This window comes from Paramisgurnus dabryanus, chromosome 10, assembly GCF_030506205.2.
Source record: "Paramisgurnus dabryanus chromosome 10, PD_genome_1.1, whole genome shotgun sequence".
Taxonomy (NCBI): domain Eukaryota; kingdom Metazoa; phylum Chordata; class Actinopteri; order Cypriniformes; family Cobitidae; genus Paramisgurnus; species Paramisgurnus dabryanus.
The window spans coordinates 21,228,109-21,248,281 of record NC_133346.1 but is presented as its reverse complement, the minus strand read 5'-3'; the positions used below and the strand labels follow the sequence as shown (position 1 = coordinate 21,248,281).

General features: G+C 38.0%; 1 protein-coding gene across 1 annotated transcript; it reads left to right on the top strand.

Annotated features, from left to right (window-relative positions):
• The first annotated feature begins 1,478 nt into the window (after positions 1-1,478).
• On the top strand, positions 1,479-5,073 carry nrarpa (NOTCH regulated ankyrin repeat protein a). The gene is made up of 2 exons (XM_065290371.1): positions 1,479-1,635; positions 1,729-5,073. Exon 2 carries the CDS (start codon positions 2,133-2,135, stop codon positions 2,469-2,471), a length of 339 nt encoding a protein of 112 aa, XP_065146443.1. The 5' UTR covers positions 1,479-1,635; positions 1,729-2,132; the 3' UTR covers positions 2,472-5,073.
• The last annotated feature ends 15,100 nt before the right edge of the window (positions 5,074-20,173 follow it).

Below are 20,173 nucleotides of genomic sequence, written 5' to 3'. Positions count from 1 at the left end.
CTATATTACAATAAAGCAAAATTGATGTTTAATTTTAGTTAAGCGCAAACATTATTTATTTTGCAGTGACTTTAATGTGCAGTACTGCACCTTAGTTCAACGCGTATGCCATTGGTTATTACTGTCATTGTAGTGGTTTATTAAACTCAAAAGCCTATTTAGAATTTACGATCTAAAATTGGTCGTTTCCATCATACGAGGAAATAATGTGGAAGATTAAAAAAAAGTAAAATACGCTATAAATAGGTACCACTTGAAATACTGCCATAGTGAGTCTTTGGCGTTAAATGTCAAGTAATAATTTGTTTCGTAAAAGCAGATTCCAAAATTATCTGTAAACGCGTTTTAATCCTAAATCCGTTGAAAGTCTCCAACAGTCGGAGCCATTTGCAAGAGTGACTTTACTGACGGACGTAGAGGTTTTGAAGTAAACCAGTTTGGTAAATAAAATCGTTGAAGCCAGTGTACAAACGGAGCAAACGGTTGCACACTAGTCTTCGTGTGTGGCTTTCCACGCCAAACTGCGGCGTGTGAGGAAAGGCGAGAGACCTGTGCAGAAATTGCAGTCGTCCGGTTCCCACGGTACAGCTGCTATGCTTGTCACTCAATTTCCAGTTTCGCGCATGCGCAAACCAGTCTGAGCCGTTCGTTCGTTCTTTAATGCGCATGCGTGACTCAGGGAATTTTGTACAGTGTACGCGACGCACACCTCAGTAGACGCGCACAGGAAGTCGTACAGTCTTTAATTCTTATTGCCTGTCAAAACAGCTGGAATGGCTTCTTCACAACAAGTCTTAAATGTAATGATCCAGAGAAAAGGGTTTCTTTTTCCTGTTAATAAACAATTGAGAGGTCATTGCCATTTGGTAGGACAATGAACTATAACAACACTTCTAACAATACGAACATTTTCCATGATTTACAAAAAAACACACAAATGTTGCATAAGGATTAAAGAATGGGATTAAGGATGGATTGTGACATTTCCATAAACGTTACAAGAAAATCTCTTTCTTATAAAAGTTAGTTATTATAAACGAGTGTTTTCCATAACCATTAAGTGTTAATACTGATAAAAAAAGTTTACTTTCATTATGTAAAAATAGCCAAAATTGCAATGGAACAGATTTATTTGACCACAAACGGAGTTTTTGAGTTGTTTTTTGTGTTATAAAGCTTTTTGCTTTTACTATTCTGTGGATACCCTTCTATTTTTTATTTACTCACATTAATTACGAATCTAAAGTAGTCTGTGCAATTAACAACTAAATATAAACTGTGCTCATATAAAAGTGCTTCGCATCATATTAACGCAGCATATCAATGCAGTCGTTTAACAGATATGGTGTGTTTAGCCAGTTAACCACGCCCCGTCCTTCGTCCTTTCGTTTTGAACACGCCCCCAAGCCAAGCCCGCAGCCTATCGGTTTCTCCCAGCCCCTCCCATTTTACAATACGTGATTCTAAAGAGACGTATTGTTATGCAAAGTAGTTCGTCTGAAATATCCCCCTGGCAACGCAGATCTGGGCAGAGAATCACCGGGACCGCTCGATGGACACACACACAAGGACGCACTAACGGCAAGCGGACAGTTTGTTTTTTTGAGTAACGTCTACCCGTCCAAACGTCAAGAGGCAAGTACCAAATCTTTACTCGTTTAACGTCTAATGTTTTTTGGTATATTTAAGATGTAACAGACATTTAAACAGTACTCGTGTTTGTTTCAGTCACCCTTGCCAAATAAAGTACAGCGGGACGCGCGAGACGCATTTCCTGAGGTAAATTACCTCACACATCTTTAAATCTAACGGCCCCTCAATGCGCTCAACCGGAGATACAGCCGTTCACACGCCTCCCCTCTCTCGGTAAATAACTTCATTCTGCCATAACCTGGTGCTGCTACTGAGAGAGAGAGAGACGGGAGACTTACAACTTTTTGGATTTGAACATTTCTCTTAAGGTCTTTGGATATAACTTACTGGCCAATACACACCAAGTGTGTCGTTTACTTGTCCTATTTGGGATATACGCTCAAATCTAGTGCCTAACAACGACTGGTTTTGGTGCAGTTAACCTGAAGGTTGTGCAAATATATCCGAAGATACAGAAACCAGGAGAGGTTTGAAGCATCATGAGCCAGGCGGATATATCGACGTGCTCGGCGCCTCAGAGAGTCTTCCAGGAGGCTGTGAAGAAAGGCAACACGAAGGAGCTCCATTCACTGCTACAAAACATGACCAACTGCGAGTTTAACGTCAACTCATTCGGCCCCGAGGGACAGACGGCGCTCCATCAGTCGGTCATCGACGGGAATTTGGAGCTGGTGAAACTGCTGGTCAAATTTGGAGCTGATATTCGGCTTGCGAATCGAGAGGGCTGGAGCGCGTTACACATCGCCGCTTTCGGGGGACATCAAGACATCGTGTTATACCTCATCACCAAGGCCAAGTACTCGTCCGGCGCGCGGTGATCCGGTCCGCTGGCAGGTAAAAACTCACGGAAAGACCGGGCTCGTTTCATAATCTTTGCCAAATTGTCAGACGACGGCGAAGTTCCCTTAAACCAAATGAGGGGTCGTTGGGGTGTAGCCTTTCGCTTTCACGTGAGAATATGGTCCATTGTGGCTCAGTAAAACTGAAACGTGCGTCGATGTTTGACGTGCGTTGGTACTATAGCTTTTTATTGAATGTTTAAGGCATCATATCTGGACTGCGGGGCTTTTGACCTGTTGACCTGTCCGCCGCTGGAGAAATCACGTTGGCACTTGATGCTGTGGCTGAATGCTGGATTATGTGAAAGGGAATGAGGTGAACTCCAGAATGAAGGCCATCCTCTATTTTGGCTAAACACTGTCTTTTTAATACGAACCTTTATGTCGTTTCATCAATCAAATCACGTGGCATGTGGCGGCATTCGTGATCAATGCTGAAATGTGTCACGGACATAACAATGACTTATTCGTAAGTACTGTACACATAGCTTTACTGTGTTGTGTTTGATCATTTCTGTAAAAGTAGTCCATTGCGCTCTGCCTTCACCTAGCAGATGGCTTTTACACAGCTTTCAGGCCAGTGCGACCCATGTCTATGTTTAACGTGTTACTAAAAACCGCTGCTTTCGCTTTTTTGTATCAAAACGTCAGGAAAGTCGCATTTGGGACACACTTTATAATCTTCTCTTTCAGTATTTTGTATTAACACCCTGGTCATCACTGTGAATACAGGCTGGGTTTGTTTTTTATTTATGAAGGTACAGTGAGATGATGCATTTAAATTATGTTGTGGTTATTTTTAAGAATATAGCCTATGTGTAAAAGTATGTAGGGTTGACCTAAAGCTGCTTCGGACTCATTACAGGCTAAACTGTCCCGTGTGGAGATTGCGCGCCACGACCCCCACGTGTAGAACGCTTCATTTTTTTCCCGGGAAAAAACGTCCCCGCTACTTTAATTTCTGGTTCTCTGCATCAGCTACCTCGACTTGAAAGTATTCAACAATATCAGATATATGCTTTCTTTCTCAAGCCTTCAATTTAACCTTCAATTATCGTGCTATTGGTCAACAAAATCAAATAGGTCCTATTTTTTAAATCTTCACTCGGGACAAGAACCAAAATTAGATCAATTGGTTATTCAAAACATGGTTATGAATATATTTTTTCTCTTTTTCATTCGTCAAGCATGGTTGAGACATTATAAATGTTATCGCTTAATTGTGCATTACTATTTTTTGTTTCCGATGTTAGTTACAAAAAGTGGAATGCGCATTGCATGAATTTTAAATGCAGGGAGTTTTGTTGCACATAAATGTGGAGCCTTTTACGCCCCCTAGTGCCTGGTCGGGTAACTGCAGGAGCTGAGGCTTACCAATAGTTACTACTGAGCAGGACTATTCTGAACATTATTAAGAAGACTATGACTTATGTTTCATGACTATTGCAGGATACATGGACAGATTCATTCAAAAGCCTACCTGCTGCCTTTAAGGGTCATGGCACCTGATGTTTATTTCAATGCTGCTTTTTTATGTATTTTTTTTTCTTTTTTTGTTACAATGGCCAACAGTGAGTGAATGAGGACAAATATCAGTCTTTTTTTTTTTAGAAGCCCCATGCGAATATGTGTGAGAGTCTGGTCATGTGTGTGTTCAGTGCCACAGTTCAGTGCTGTGGGTCCATCACTCATCATTACCTGGTTATTAAACTGTTTCTTAAAAAAACAATGTAACTAGGAACTCCTTGTACAGCTGGAGATACAAAAGATGTCATTCTCGTGACCAGCTAATAGATTGGTATAGACAGAATATGCATCGCTTGTCTTAAACTTGATATTTTTACTCTTGTTGAAAATATTGCACTGATGACTGTTGTTAATTTGTTGACTTCATGTCAACATTTTATTTTTTCTGAATAGAAAAAAGGAACACATCAAAATACTATTGTATAAAAAAGCTCCAGGTTATATTGTGTGCGTGAGTTACGTTGTATAACACTGCGTTTGCAAAGATGTTTGTATCTCTGTGATCGGGTGTATGTGTATACACATATATACATATGGATATATATGGATATATATATAGACGCTGTTATCTCGGAGCACTTTCTTATTTGAAGTGCTCTCCTCCTGATGTTAGTAAAGGGGAATAATACTTGTGATGGTAAGATCATTGTAACAAAAAATAAATTGCACGATGTATAGTTGTTTTACCCCCCACCCCTGTTTGTCATAACATTTATGACATGGGAGTTAAATGACTGGATAGGTGTATATGAATGAGCAAGAGTTCTGATATATATATATATTATTTTTTTTTTCTCTGTTTTGTGGACCAAGTTATCTTGCGTCTCAAGCGAACAAAAAAAAACGTTTTATGTGTAATGGAATGCTCCTTTGTGTTGACTTTAGCTTTTCTTTATTTTTGTTTGTGTGTCTCTGTTTGTATTTTTCAAACATTTGTAACACTGTGATTCATGTGTGGTGAGAAAATGAGTGCTGTAATTTTTGTATGTATGTATGTATGTATGTATGTGTGCGTGTTCATGCCAGTAAAGAAATCATTAAACCTTATTCAATGCGTGGTTGTGAACGTTTCTCTCATTCTCTCTATCGGTTTAGTTTAGGCCTCCTCTCTTCTTTGGGCCAACCTGACCCCAGTTTCCATTCTCTCCTTTTTTGTCATTCATTTGGCCTGATCCTTTCATATGCCGGATAAAAGAGTGCAGGGGGTTGTGGGTAATTTTGTTTTAAAGACAGATCCCCTCCCTGAGTGTTTGCGAGGGTTTTATGTTACAACCCTGAGCATGGAGCAGCCCTTCGGTTCTGTAAGGGACCGATAGTGTTACTTCATATTTCCACATGCAGGTTTACAAACTTGAGAGCGCACACACTTTAACTTTTCCAAAAATGTTTCTCATAGACAGCAATGGAGACTTCTTAGATATTTCTCCTAAAAAAAGGGTCTTTTAGAATTTTTAAGTATAAACAACTTAAACAAGTCATTTCTTTGACTAGTAAGAAAAATTAAGTTGAATGGGCTTAAAGGGATAATTCACCCAAAAATGAAAATTCTGTCAACATTTACTCACTCTGATGTTGTTTCTAACCTGTAGAAATGTCTTGGTTCGGATGAACACAAATGGAGATATTTTGAGGAATGTTTGTAACCAAACAGTTTGTGAGGCCCGTTTACTTCCATAGTATTCTTTTATCCTACTATGGAAGTGAATAGGGCTCATGATCAGTTTGGTTACAAACATTCCTCAATTCGTGTTTATCAAAAGTTATATCTCTGTAAAACCTAAAAGTTAACTCAATTCAAACCATTTAAGTAAACTGGTTGCATTAGACCATTTAAGTTTCATAAAACATACATTTGAGTACTGTGAATTTAAACAAATTGAGTCATATGCAGTTATGCACTTATATTTATAACAACACGAGAGTGAGTAAATGATGACTGAATTTTTATTTTATTTTATGGTGAACTTAGATTATTAGTTAGACTATTTGTATAATTTATAGCAACTTCTAAATTGTCAAAAAGTTGAAATAATTTATTAATTTAAGTTGTTTAAACTTAAACAAGTGCAACAAGGAACTACTGAAGTACCGAAAATACTGAAAACTCCCCTCTATAAAAAACAATAAATCGTACATTATTACCGAAAATAAGACATATCAGTCCTGACACTAATATTGTTCTGAATTCTGTTCCTGTTCTTCTAGTTAAACTAGTTGCTTGAACATTTCTTAAATTCTGCAATAAATCACAAGTCATGTCGCGTGTAAACTTTTCATTATCCAAAGATCGCATTGCAATACGAACCGCAAAGAAAGTGCTTTGAACGATTGCTGTTTTCGGCAGGTAGACAGCTCACTGCGTGCTTTTGAAGACAACCCTCACTAGAAGACTGACCTCAATGGCATCCTTCTCTCTTTCCACCCCCCCCCCACGTCCCCCTTCATTCCCCGGGCAGGATGTTATTGTTGAGCTGGATTTCCATTGTCCGACGGCTGAGTTGGCCACCTTCCCAGAGTGCAATAGAGAGGCCCCCTAATAGATTCTTCATGTGCCTCAGTCCCGACACACATCATTGCAGGAATTTGGAAATGATTTTAGCAGAGTCCCGTCGCTCTGCGTGTTAACCTTCCCCCAACGCCAGCTCGAGAGGGAAGGAGGGACGGTGTGAACCCAACAATATGAAAAAGAATTTTGTGAATGTACTTCGGAGAGAGAAGGAAACATGCTCGTCGTCTCGTGGAGCCTCATTTCACTTTTGTTTGTAGTCGGGTGCGCAGGAATGTTTAGTTTTCCCGTACCTTTAGTGCTTTGGAAAACCATCAAGTGTTTCACAGATCAAAAACGAGCTTTCCTGCACGGACAGATTCTTGTCGGCGGTTTCGCATACTTTTGCATGTAATTCACAAAGGCCTACAATATTGTTTGTGCCAGTACAAGTATACACATGCATGGAAAAACATATTTGCGGCCATGTTAACCGAAAATTGTAGCAAGTTCAAATAGCGAGAGGAACATTACTGCTAGAAGGGAATGAAGATGAATGGTCCTTCCACTGGCTTAGTCATGACCGCAAATATTACAATGGGAAAAGTGCCATTTAAACACAGCAAAATCCAATAAATGTGCTCATCCAATGTTGGGAAATGAAACAAAAAGATGTGATTTTTTGGGTCATTTTTCATTTGTGGTATGTGTTGTCTATTCATGCCATTCGTGCATTCAGTTTTAAAGCATATAACTTACTCAGTTAAGCAACAAAATACGTCATAATTAAGTGTGTTGTTTATTTTCAAACTTAAGTTTTTGAGTTTACACGGTGCAAATCTAGCAACGTGTTAACAAGATGTATTTCAATTAGTTTGATGTCCAAATTGCAATGTTCATAGTCTTGCAATGTTGCTTAAAAATATATATATATCAGCCAATAATCAGTATCGGTCGATAAAAGCAATCTTTAACGCTATTGGCTATCTGATGATAGTTTGAAAACAACTGATATATCCTGTCAATCAAAAGAGAACAGGAAAATGCAATGAATTTGAGCTCTGTGTACAGAAAATGTAAAGAAACATCACTTAATGATCATTATATGAATGAATAACATTCAGTAAATTTAATCTTTAGAATTAAGTTCATGCAAGTTAAAGAGATAGTTCACCCAAAAATGAAAATTCATCATTTACTCACCCTCATGTTGTTACAAACATGTAATATATACCTGTATATATTTCTTTGTTTTGATAAACACGAAAGAAGATTTTTGAGGAATGTTTGTCACCAAACTCTTCATGAGCTCCATTCACTTCCATGGTATTCTTTATTCCTACTATAGAAGTGAATGGGGCTCATAATTGGTTTGGCTACAAACATTTCTCAAAATGTCTTTCTTCGTGTTTTATTAGAATAAATAAACTACACAGATTTGTGAAGAGTGAGAATAAGAATTTAAATTTTGGGGTGAAATATCCCTTTAATATTACCACCAAACTATACATTTCAGCCGATCTTAGTCTAATTAAACAGTATCTAAACAGTTCACTTCCAGATCATGAATGCTTTCAGTGCATTATGTCGATCATGTCGATGTTTTAAAACATATTAAACCAAATTCTCTCATGCTGAAAAATAAGAGGAAAGACAGAGAGTGAGACAGGTGGCTAGGCCTGTCTTTCTTACCCTCCTCTCCTGTTTGAACTCTCTTTCATTCTTTCGCTCTGCTCTGGGCTTTTTCAAGCACGCAGTGACAAGCGTATTCATTTTCTCGCTCTCTATTCTTTCCTCTTTTTTTGTCCGGCCTGCTGGATTCTGCTTCATCGCTATTCAGCTCCCAGACGGACCACCATTGATTAGAGACCTCCACCCCCCCAGCAGTACCCCTCCAAAACATACTTACACACACCCACCATCTCCACCTCACACACACCCTGCACTCAGCAGCTGCTATGCTAATGAAGCACGGCAATACAGAGATGACAAGACATGAGAGAATCATAGAATCGAATCATAATAATGAATCTTCATAGTGGAGAAAAGCAGAGAAATATCAAGCAAACAAAGGGAAAAACCGCAAACAGACAAAGAATTCGATGTGAAAAACATAAGTACGGTGACTGTACACTGTAATGTAGCATTTCACACAAAAGTTTACTTAAGAGTGTTTTTGTGTAGTCCCACAGAAGGAAAATTCACTGACCTGCACACTACACCTGGGGCCGGTTACATAAACATAGCCGGTAAGTTAAGAACCAATAGCAATTAGTTAGGGCTTAATTTTTTAATTGAAATGAGATCTTTCTACATTTTTATGTAACTGACTTAAAACCGCTATGATCGGTTTTGAAGGGAAAAAAAGATGACTAACTGGTAAGACTGGTTTAAACAGTTTATTCAACCAGCTACTGGTGGTGTGGACTGTGACTATTTAAACAAGAAACTTCGAATAATTAGCTAAAGACGGTTTCAGCAGTAACAACATAAACAAGTAGCTTTCGTGGAACACACTTCTGGTAAACTCTGCTAAGAATAAATAACAACAAAGTCCTTTTAAAGTAGTTTATTTATATAACTAGCAAAATAACACATAGATTACCTACGAAACCAAAACGTCTTATTTTCGACGAGGTATTTGTTCAAGAGTTCCGTTTAGCAACTAGTCAGACCATTAAACAAACAGATATTGGAAGTAAAGTTCAGACCAGACGCGTAGTCGCGTCACCGCACGTGCGTCTGATTAAACCGTCTATATAGAAATAACCTGATTGTAGTTCATTGAATGCGAAACTTATAGACCGGATAATCGCAATTAAGTATTTAGTGAAACCCATGAAGTGCTTGATTCAGCTATAAAGTACTGATCAAAAGTGTTATTTTACTACTTTTTGTATTGTTCGAATGAGTTAATGCAGAATTAGCATCATTTTCAGCTTTTACGAATAGGGAGATGTCAAATTTAGCACAATAAACGACTGTGTTAAGTCCCAGCAGGCAATTTTGCAAATAAAATGCATCTAATAGCCGTCCAAACACAGCCCAGGCGTCTAGGCTAAAACAAAGCAAAATCTGTTCTGTCAGTAAAAAATTTACAGATGTCCAACTAGCACAAAAAATAAATAAATGAAACTTAACTCCTTGTAATCACTGTTGACTTTGCTTACATGATGAAATATCATACATCACACAAGTTATTTTGGCAAAAACGACATGTATTCAAATTCACGTTTATTTTGGCTAGAAGTGGGCTACTCATAGCCGGATAATATCTGGTCTAGACGGTGAAATGACGGCTATTGCTTGCTGGGGTAATATGTGCAAGAAATAAAAAAATATAATTTTTTATATTACCATTAATATTTAAGTAATAGCAAGACAAAATTAAGATTACGATTACAACCCTAGAGACAACTTTTTACAGCTAGTACTGCTAATAGGCGTTTTTTATCTGACGCATGCGCATTGTCGTGGTTACGTACCTGAACCAAAATGAACTTCCAGTCTGTATTTATTTTTTGGTCTGGCTAGTGGCTAAACTGATCTATGAAGCAAATAATTGTTGAAGATAAAATTTTTGATTTGCTAAAGACGAAGGGAGATGACAAGCATGGATCACAACTGTGAGGTTTGGCAGCCAGGCAAGAATTCAAAGACCTGTTGCTAACACTGTTTACATAGCAATGTTAGATCAATATGTTTTTCCCTATCTCATGGCAAGTCGTGTTATAGTCACAAAATATTTAATTAATTTATTCATGTTCAGGACACGATTTTCCGCTTTTTTTGTGCCATTGAGCACGAATGTCTTTTTGTGTCACACAGCACAAATTTCTATAAATACTTCTTTGTGTCAGTGGCACGACTTTCTTTTTCGTGTCATTTCATGTATTGGTTTCCCATAGTTTTTTCCTATTTTTAAATCATTGTTGCTTGTGGTTGGGGTTCGATTTGGAGATTGGGTTAGGATGTAATTTTATGTATTGTTTTCTACATGTTTTTCTTACGATTTAAACATTTTTCGTTTGGGTTAGAGTAGTTTGGGTTAGGATGTGTGAAATGTAACAGAAAGTCATTCTAACCCAAAGCAACAATGGTAAAAAAAATGGGGAACAATGAGAAAACAATACATAAAATGACACGAAAAAGAAAGTCGTGCCACGGACATGAAAAAGTATTTAAAGAAATTTGTGCTGAGTGACATGAAAAAGACATTCGTGCTCAATGGCACAAAAAAAGTGGAAAATCGTATCCTTAACACATATAAATTAATCAAATATTTCATGACTATAACACGACTGGGTTGCTATGTTAATACTTGTTTGATGTGGTGTATGATCAGACATAATTTACATGTTGCGTTTAGTCCTCAAAAGCCGTTTGTTTATGTTGTTGCTATATAAAATATTAATACACAGGCTTGTTTAATAGCACTATAATTATATAACAAAACAACTGTTTACAACTGCAGATGTAACTGCCAATGTACTTGTATTTTGTAATAACACCCTATTAACAAGTTTCTTTTCATTTTAATACTGTATTTTACTACTACTGTTTTCTGTATAGATGCTTTTCTACAATGCAAAACTGAATTGACAGCCCATCCTCATCCCATGGCATCAATATTTGACGCCACTTGACCATGCGTCAATATGTTACGCGGCGGGTATACCCTTCGCGTCATTTTTTGACGAACTGGGGACTTCAATACTATTGAGTCCGTTGCATTCTCTTTCCTATTTTCGTACCATTTTCTTACCATTTTCGCGTCGGTTTAGGGTTAGATTTACATAATGACATCCCTACCCAAACCTATCCCTAACCCCAATGTCAGGCGACAACTGTTTAATTTCGCGTACCTAATAGTATTGAAGTCCCCAGTTCGTCAAAAAATGACGCGAAGGGTATACCCTCCGCGTAACATATTGACGCATGGTCAAGTGGCGTCAAATATTGACGCCATGGGATGAGGATGGGCTGTTGGAATTGAATTGCACTGCATTGCACTTTTGCAGTACTGGCATTTTGGTGGTTAAATCCGCTAATCTTACATTTTGGTGTTACATTACTGCGTATCTCAGCTTCCACCATTCATGCTATATCAGCAAAAATAATACCTCCAATCTTGAGTTTGGTTAGGAAAAGTGCTGTCGCTTTAGTACACAAGCTTATATCTGCAGCGACAATAATGCATGCAGTGAAGACAAGCATGCAAGACGAAAGAAATCAGCATAGAGAAGTAAACTAACACGTAGAAAAAGGGGAAAAAAACATAATTTGAGTGCTCTGGTGGACGGTGGAGGATGCATATGTTTATGTGTATATGGAGCAAGCAGCTGGAGAGAGGCCCTCGTTCTTCTCTCTCCTGCTCAGCTATTTAGAAGTGTCCCCGAGCGGCGTGACCCAGTGGCCTGCAGGGCGGGGCCACCCATGTGACATCTGCCTTTTTTACACGAGGGAGCGCCCATATGGAGCATACGCGCATTAACACACACGCGCGCACGTAAGCATACATACACGCGGCCCTCGCCTTGTCACATCGCTGTACGCTCCTGCTGCCCCAACCTTTTGTTCTGCTATTGTGCGTCTCACTCGCTCATGTTTGCCTCATTCCTGCACAGACCATAAAGAAGGAGGGGGGTGCGTGTGCATGTGTGGTTAGTAGGGACAGTCTGGTCAGCGACATATTCGTGCATCAGGGCAGGGTGCACACACACAGAGCTGAGGTTAAGGAGCAGGTTAGCAGAGCATTGGGGTCAGACTTTCTCTTTTCTACACATGTTCAGGTCTCTGTAACCAGAGGGCGTGTCACCCAGCTGGACGCTCGGACACGAGTGTCGCCCGTGTCTGGGTTTCTATTTACGAGGACAGTGTAAGCAAGTATTTAAGAGATGAATTATTTCATAAACACTATCAGTGAACTTAAGGGCTCCAGTAAACAGACTGTATAAACCTTATTCCTGGCTTTCAGCAGCCTATGTGTGCTATGAGATGCAGTTACGGTTTTACTAACCGATCAGATTAGTCAAAGACCCTTGTGATAATACCTTTAACATTATAGCAAAGGATTTTCAGAGGTTTATTGTAACTACGTGGCTCTTTGGACGTGGGCCAGTCAGCACTCATCCATTATATACACACTGTATAAACTTTTCTGGTTTTCTGAAAGAAACAAACCATTAGTTTTTGCTTATTCCTGTTGCAAACTGTTGTCAGCAAGAGTTAAAGCCATCTTTTATTGCACTAGTTCGTCCAACTGTAATCAGGTTTGGATGCATCCTCTACATTTGAAAACAACGTCAACAAACCTCTTGACCACAGTGTCAGGATGTTCGTGTTTTCATTGACTCTGTGATCATTCCCTGCAACCGTGTACATGTCGACACAGCACTAGAACAACAGAAGGGCACTTTAGATCGAGTTTACCAGTTCCACTTCTGCTTGCTAAGTGCACACTATGTATGTCACCTCTATGCTCCTCCTCTTGTTTGCGAGTAAGTGCATGTACATGTGTATGTCTGGCCTTGCCATCACTTCTTTCGGGATACACAAGTGTGAGTGTGCGCCAGGGAGTGATTGTGGGGAATAAAGCCCTGCTTGTTTGCAGTAAAACTATGGGTTGTAAGTGAGTGGGGAGATGCGTTTCTGTTTGACTGGGCAGGCTGAATGGGACTATTCAGCAAACCCCCAAACTGCAACCCTCTTTTTTTCCCCATTGTCATCCCCTCTTCTCCCTCCTGCCCCATACAGCCCAAGACACAGCGATAGAGAGAGAGGGAGAAAGAGATGTCTGGATGGAAGAGAGAAAGGGGGGTTGGGATGAATGAGGAAAGACCAAATAGGGACAAAAACAGCTTACATTTGAGATTCCCCATTTCAGGATCACAAACTTTTAGCACTGGTTGTCATTGGTTAGCTAAAATATGAATGGTGAAAGGTATACCGCAAGTGTTTGTCTTAGGACCGTTTGAGTTTGTTTAAATTAGTTCATAAACAAAATGGTTAATGCTTTTTTACATCATAGAAATACAAAGTGCATTACGTAATGCTCATAACAGATTCCAGCTATGCAAGGTCTGTTTCAAATGCAGTTGTCTAGTTTGCTATCAGGGTGTTGCAATGAAAATTCATGTTTATTGTATGTATTGTATTTTAGTTAATTTTTAAATACTGTAATGGAGTAGAGTTTAAATAAATTTTTTCAGATGACGTCTGATCACGTCTGATGACAATTAACATGTTTAAACTTGCAGTTACCTGAACAATAACATCTGGCTTACCGACAGAGACATTTAAAGGTAACTCTATCCAGCTCCGAGTACTTAAGTTTCTATCGCCGCAGTATGCAGTATGTACAATAGCTACAACATCTGTGTTTGCATGCTTGCCAAAAAGTGTTTCTGGCCTTACACCTGTTTTACACTGCCTATGTGAGAGACTTACAATGGCTCTAACCTGTTATACATGGTGAAATTAATCCGCCCCATTCAAATTGTCAGGGTGAAACAGGTGTAACAGTGTGCTTGTACCAGTTTTTATCACTGTGTTTTTTTTTACACACATTTGATGCTTTTTGGGGAAATCAAGCTATGACTTCACATAAAGTATTTCAATTTAATCAGAAATGTTGTATTTTGTTAATAATTTCAAATAGACAATACAATACAAACTTTCAGATTTCTGTTCAAATTCCCCCAGGACAGTGTCTATATATTGCCAAGTTATTGTATTGCAATAAAGGAAACAGTCACAAATGAAAGGAAATCGCAACCGAGAGAAAGATTGCATGGCTTTGATCATACGTGAGGAACGTGTTTGACAAAGTTAATCCCAACTTTTGCTTAGGTCTTTGTTATGTACACAGCTATGCTGACCTCAATCTGTGCCTGTGCTTTTCCTGTGGTCACAGTCTGGAAAGAGACATGAAAAGAATCCTGTTTTTATAATCAGACATTTCTCGACATGTTCATAATTTTGATATTGTGAACACTTATTTGAAACGTTTTATTAGACAAATGATTTATTTAAGGATTGTGCCATCATTAAAAGATACAGCTTAAATTTGAGATTCCCCATTTTAGGAACACAAACTTTTAGCGCTGGTTATCATTGGTTAGCTAAAATATGCATGGTGAAAGGTATACCCCAAGTGTTTGTCTTGGGACCATTTGAGTTTGTTTAAATTACTTCATAATCCTGTTTTTATAATCAGACATTTCTCGACATGTTCATAATTTTGATATTGTGTAACATTTATTTGAAACATTTTATTAGACAAATGATTTATTTAAGGATTGTGCCATCATTAAAATATACTGTATAATTATAGCTTACGAGAGATAACAGGATTGACTATATCAGAGCTGACAGTTTTACAATTTAAAAAGTCTTGTGAATTATATTTGTGAAACCACAGGTGGCACTTAAAAAGAATTTAATGTGGATTTTTTTGTATCCACCTTTTGATTTATCAATTGTTTTTTTTACACATAGAAGGGTTGATTTTTTAAGATTGTAAATAAGTAGCCAACTTCCTAAAAGTAAAATTTCATTTCAATTTTTGACATGACCTTACTCAGTCAATATTAAATAAATCAAGGTCATATTTTCACAAAACTTCTTTACATTACATAAGATGATTTCAGGTAGAAAACAGTAAATCACAAAAAAATAACTTTAGCTGGATTTTCACAGGCTAGGTTCCATATACAGTATGCCTACATAAAAAGTGCTATTTAAATAATTAAAAATGACAAATGACATAGTGAGCCTGGTTTAAGGGTGTGCGTGCGATCGAGACTCAACAGAACGTCTCCTTCTGTGGGAAAGTCTGGGTGCGATTGGATGCATATGTGAAAATGTATATGTGACCATGTGTGTATATGTCAGAGAAGTGAACCTTCGTGCCTGAGCTGACTCGCTTTGATCCTGTTCAGCGGTCTGAAACCGTTTTCCTGGGCTGCCAACAGACACGACACATGCACACACATCTACACACAAACACCAGCTCGATTCCTATTGACACACCAGACGTCTTCCCACGAAGAATCACCGCAAACCGGCCGCAGTCGGGCACACACATGTAAAATACTCTTCAGACCACTGGCACACTGTGGGAAACATGTACATCAAAGCTTTGCTGGATCTCCACAGCTGGGAGACTCATCTTGGTTCATGACTCAACATGTACATTGGTGTTAAAAATAGAGTGTACTAATAAAAGGGAATATAAGTGCAAAAAAACATTACACATCCAATCAAAGCATTAAGAAAATATATCAATATAAATATATGTTCTTTTTAAAGGGAAGCAAAAAAAGAATATTAAGTTCTTCAAAAAAAAAAAAACCTTTTTCTCTGTAGACACTAAAACCTGAAGATATTTCTTAAGATTTAACTTTATTTTAAACTATTACTCATATTTAGTTGCATAAGCATTGTTGTTGATAACTGCTGCACATCTGTGTCAAATCGAGTCAACCGAATTCTGGCACCTAGAAAGATATTTTAGGACAGGATCCAGAGTTCCTGTGAATTTTTAGGTTTTGCATCAGAAACTGCATTTATCATGTCACCCTGCAAGTTTTCAATGTGGTAGAGATCAGGGGTTTGAACTTGACCACTCCATAACATCGAGCATTTTTGTCTGGAACCAAGAATTTGCCCTCTTGCTTTTGTTTTTGGGGTTGTTGTTTCAGGAGCATTTCCTCTTCAGAAAAGGTGCAATATAATCTTTTCAAGTATTCTGATGTATTCAACACCAAAGTATGAAAAACATCCCAATACCATAACTTTTGCACCACCATGCTTAAATGGGACATTTCACAAGACTTTTTTAAGATGTCAAATAAATCTTTGGTGTCCCCAGAGTACGTATGAGATAATTTATTATAACATGTTAAAATTGCCACTTTGTAGGTGTGAGCAAAAATGTGCCATTTTTGGGTGTGTCCTTTAAAATGCAAATGAGTTAATCTCTGCACTTAATGGCAGTGCCGTGGTTGGATAGTGCAGATTAAGGGGCGGTATTATCCCTTTCTGACATCACAAGGGGAGCCAAATTTTAATGATCTATGTTTTTCACATGCTTGCAGAGAATGGTTTACCAAAACTAAGTTACTGGGTTGATCTTTTTCACATTTTCTAGGTTGATAGAAGCACTGGGGACCAAATTATAGCACTTAAATATGGAAAAAGTCAGATTTTTATGATATGTCCCCTTCAACAGTCTTTACAGTGTACTGTGGCTTGAATTCAGTAACCGGGGGTCACCTGAGGTTCTGTCGATAACCACTAGACTGCAAAAAGAAGAATTTTACTCTCATCAGGCCACAATATGTGATTCTGCTCATGCACTTTTTTCAACAATGGTGCTTAAATGACAATTAAAGTCTGTTTTAAGTTAATCTTTTTACAGTTTATAACACCTATATTGTTTAAATGCTTTCTGCTTAGCTGTTGTTATATTTCTAAGTAAACTTTACTGACTTTATACTACAATGCCTCAAGTTTCTGTTATCTAATGCGTAACATACAGTTTGGCTTATATGTTTAAATAGTTCCCTTGGGTGGATCACTGTACATGGTTATCTATGGCTTTAAACTGTTTATGCGAGGGTGTGTACGAGCAGGTGATGTCGTTTTGGAACGGAAGGTCACTGAAAGCCGTCAGTTCCTTTTTCCTCTCCGGATATTCCCAGCATTCTACCAGCAGCATCACTAGCCGTGAATTCTGGGAAAAGGGTGCAGGAAGCCTGGCTGGGCTGCTTGGGACTTTGCTCAGATTGGACTATTTTTGCCCGGATACAGGATCAGCCTTATCTGGCCGAGTATATTGATCCAGTGTACTAATAAGAGTCCTATAACTGGTCACAGATCAGTTGAAAGGGCAAGTTCTCACTGGTGAGAAGAACCCTAACTGTGGACAAATACTGACATCTGTTGGCTACTGTCAGTAGAGGAGTACAGGGGCAACTGGTGCACAGTAACACTGTACAATAAGGTTGTATTTGTTTGCATTAGCGAACATGAACTAACAATGAACAATACTTCAACAGCATTTATTTGAATTCATGTAAATTTCTGCATTTATTAATAAAATTTTTTAAAAATGTTAACATAAGGTAATCCACAATCAACTAACATGAACAAATGCATTGGTAAAACATTAACAAAGATTAATAAATGATGGAAAACTAGATTGCGTCTTGTTATTTCATGTTAGCAAATGCATTTACTAATATTAAAGGTGCAGTGTGTACAGGGCCGCATTAACACTGTAAGGGGCCCCTGGGCTTTACCCTTTTGTGGGGCCCTTCATCCACCAGAATTACAGCCTACATTCACACAATCTTTATAATAACCCTGCTGAAAAAAACAGCATCAAACCAGCATGGACCAGCATGGGAATTATGCTGGTCTATGCTGGTTTAGCTGGTGGTCACCAGCATACCAGCACCAAAACACAACATATGCCGGTCTTGCTGGTATGACCAGCATGGGATTCTGGTGCTAATGCTGGTTTGGTCCTTGTTTAGCTGGTGCTAATGCTGGTGCTAATGCTGGTTTAGCTGGTGTTCACTAGCAAACCAGCACCAAAACACAACATGCTGGTCTTGCTGGTATGCTGTTTTTTTAGCAGGGCACTAAGTGCAAGTTGTCAGGCTTTTATTTTGCTGGAATAAATGCAATAACAAAATATTAAAACCATATCAGAATGCCCACAATATACACAAATATCACTGCATAACATATGCACATAGTCCTAGCTAGAGGTGACCCGAATAGTATAAGATTCGATGCTTTGACATGAGAAGCCTGATTCGACTACTGCACAGTCGAATCGTCGCAGATGTGTTATAAAATGAGGATCATTTAATTTTGGCTATATAATATTGAGTGCACATTATCTGATTTCACATATAACAGCTTTCTCCCCATATATAAAATATACAGCCTATTATGATAATACGAAGTAAATAATATGTGAAAAAGTAGCTTTTAATAAATATTTTTAAAGTCTGTTAATAGCCTAAATCCCGTGACAGGGCTACGTCCATATCCAGAAACCATTGCAAAGTCTCTTTGTTTCTGCCATTTAAAAGACAAAACAGGCAATTCTATACTTTCGTTATTTTAAAAATTATTTTAATATTTCTTTGTTTTTATTTAATTTATAGATTATTTAGTGTTATCTGATTAAGCTATTTGTGGCTTGTGTTTTATTCCCCTGCGAATTTAGGCATTTTGCACCCATTCTGCACCTTATTGATTCTGACTTCATTTTGTTTTTATTTTTTATTTATTATAAAGGTAAATTCTGATCTAATTTAAGTTCTGTAAGTTTTGGATTGCTTTCCGTTGTGTCGATGTTACGCTGTTGCATGCTGTCACATTCAATTTAGCCGAACGCGCTAGATGTTCTGCGTGATCATATTTAGGCGTTCATCAAACTAAACATCAAAAAAAAAAATTTTCGACAAGAATAAGTTTTAAAATGTATTTAAAAAGGTTACTTAACTTGTCAGAAGTTGAGCTACAAAATAGGTAAGCCGTTTTTTTTTCCGGTGATGACACCGAATATAAATATCTCTACCGAATCTGACACAATTGTCTCTCTTGTGATTTAATACTATGGTCGGTGTTAACTTTCAAATGATAGAAAAGAGATTCCTGAAACAAATGTTATAAGAAACATCAGATGTTTCAAGTGAATACAGAGATGATAAAAGTGAAAGTAAGCAATCAGATATTTCTGTGCAAAATAATAAAGCATATATAGTGTCTATGAAATGATTATTTTAAGTGTTTTCTTGTTATAAATGAACCGTTTAAGGAATTGTATATAAAGCTTGTTTTTTTATAATTTACAGTAACAAATTATATGTAATTTCTCGTCTTTTATTTCCTTGACACGCTAAATCTCAAAATGAAATAAGATCGCTGACCGTGGCTTCCGAGGCAGAATCTAATTTGTAATTTATTAGATTTAGTTATCAAAAATGTTTTGTGTAATATCTTTGTGTGCTGTTCTGTACATCTTGGCTTTAAAATGTTACGAGGAATCATTTAATGAATGTTTACACGTTGTCTTTCATATTAAGATAAAAACGCGTCCTCAGTTTCGTCTTTGTTCATCAGAAATGCAATAATGGATATTTCAGACAGAAATTTTAAAAAGCTCACTAATGATTGCAGGGTAGCCTACGTACAGTAAGAGAGAGATTTTCTTGCGCAGGAACTGCATTCACGCACGGACATTCAAAGCAAAGCGATTAAGCATCATTTTAAAGGGAGTATCAACTTTTTATAAAATGCGGTTGTTATTTTTTTCCGGCATCTCGGGGCCCTTTCCAGCCCGTGGCCCTGGGCTTAAGCCCAGGTAAGCCCATGCATTAATGCGGCCCTGAGTGTGTAAATTATTGTGGCATCCTCAGCTCACCCCTTGCTTTTGAAACTCATAGAGAAGCTACGGTAGCCGCCAGAGGACAAACATGTCATCGTCGGAGACAACTTAGTTAAAAAAAGGTTGTCCGCTAAGGGCTTCTGTAGAAACACGGTGGCACAAAATGGCGACCTCCATGTAAGGGACCCTCGGTGTATGTAGATAAAAACGTCTCATTCTAAGATAATAAAAACATGACGGTTCATTATGTAAGGTCTT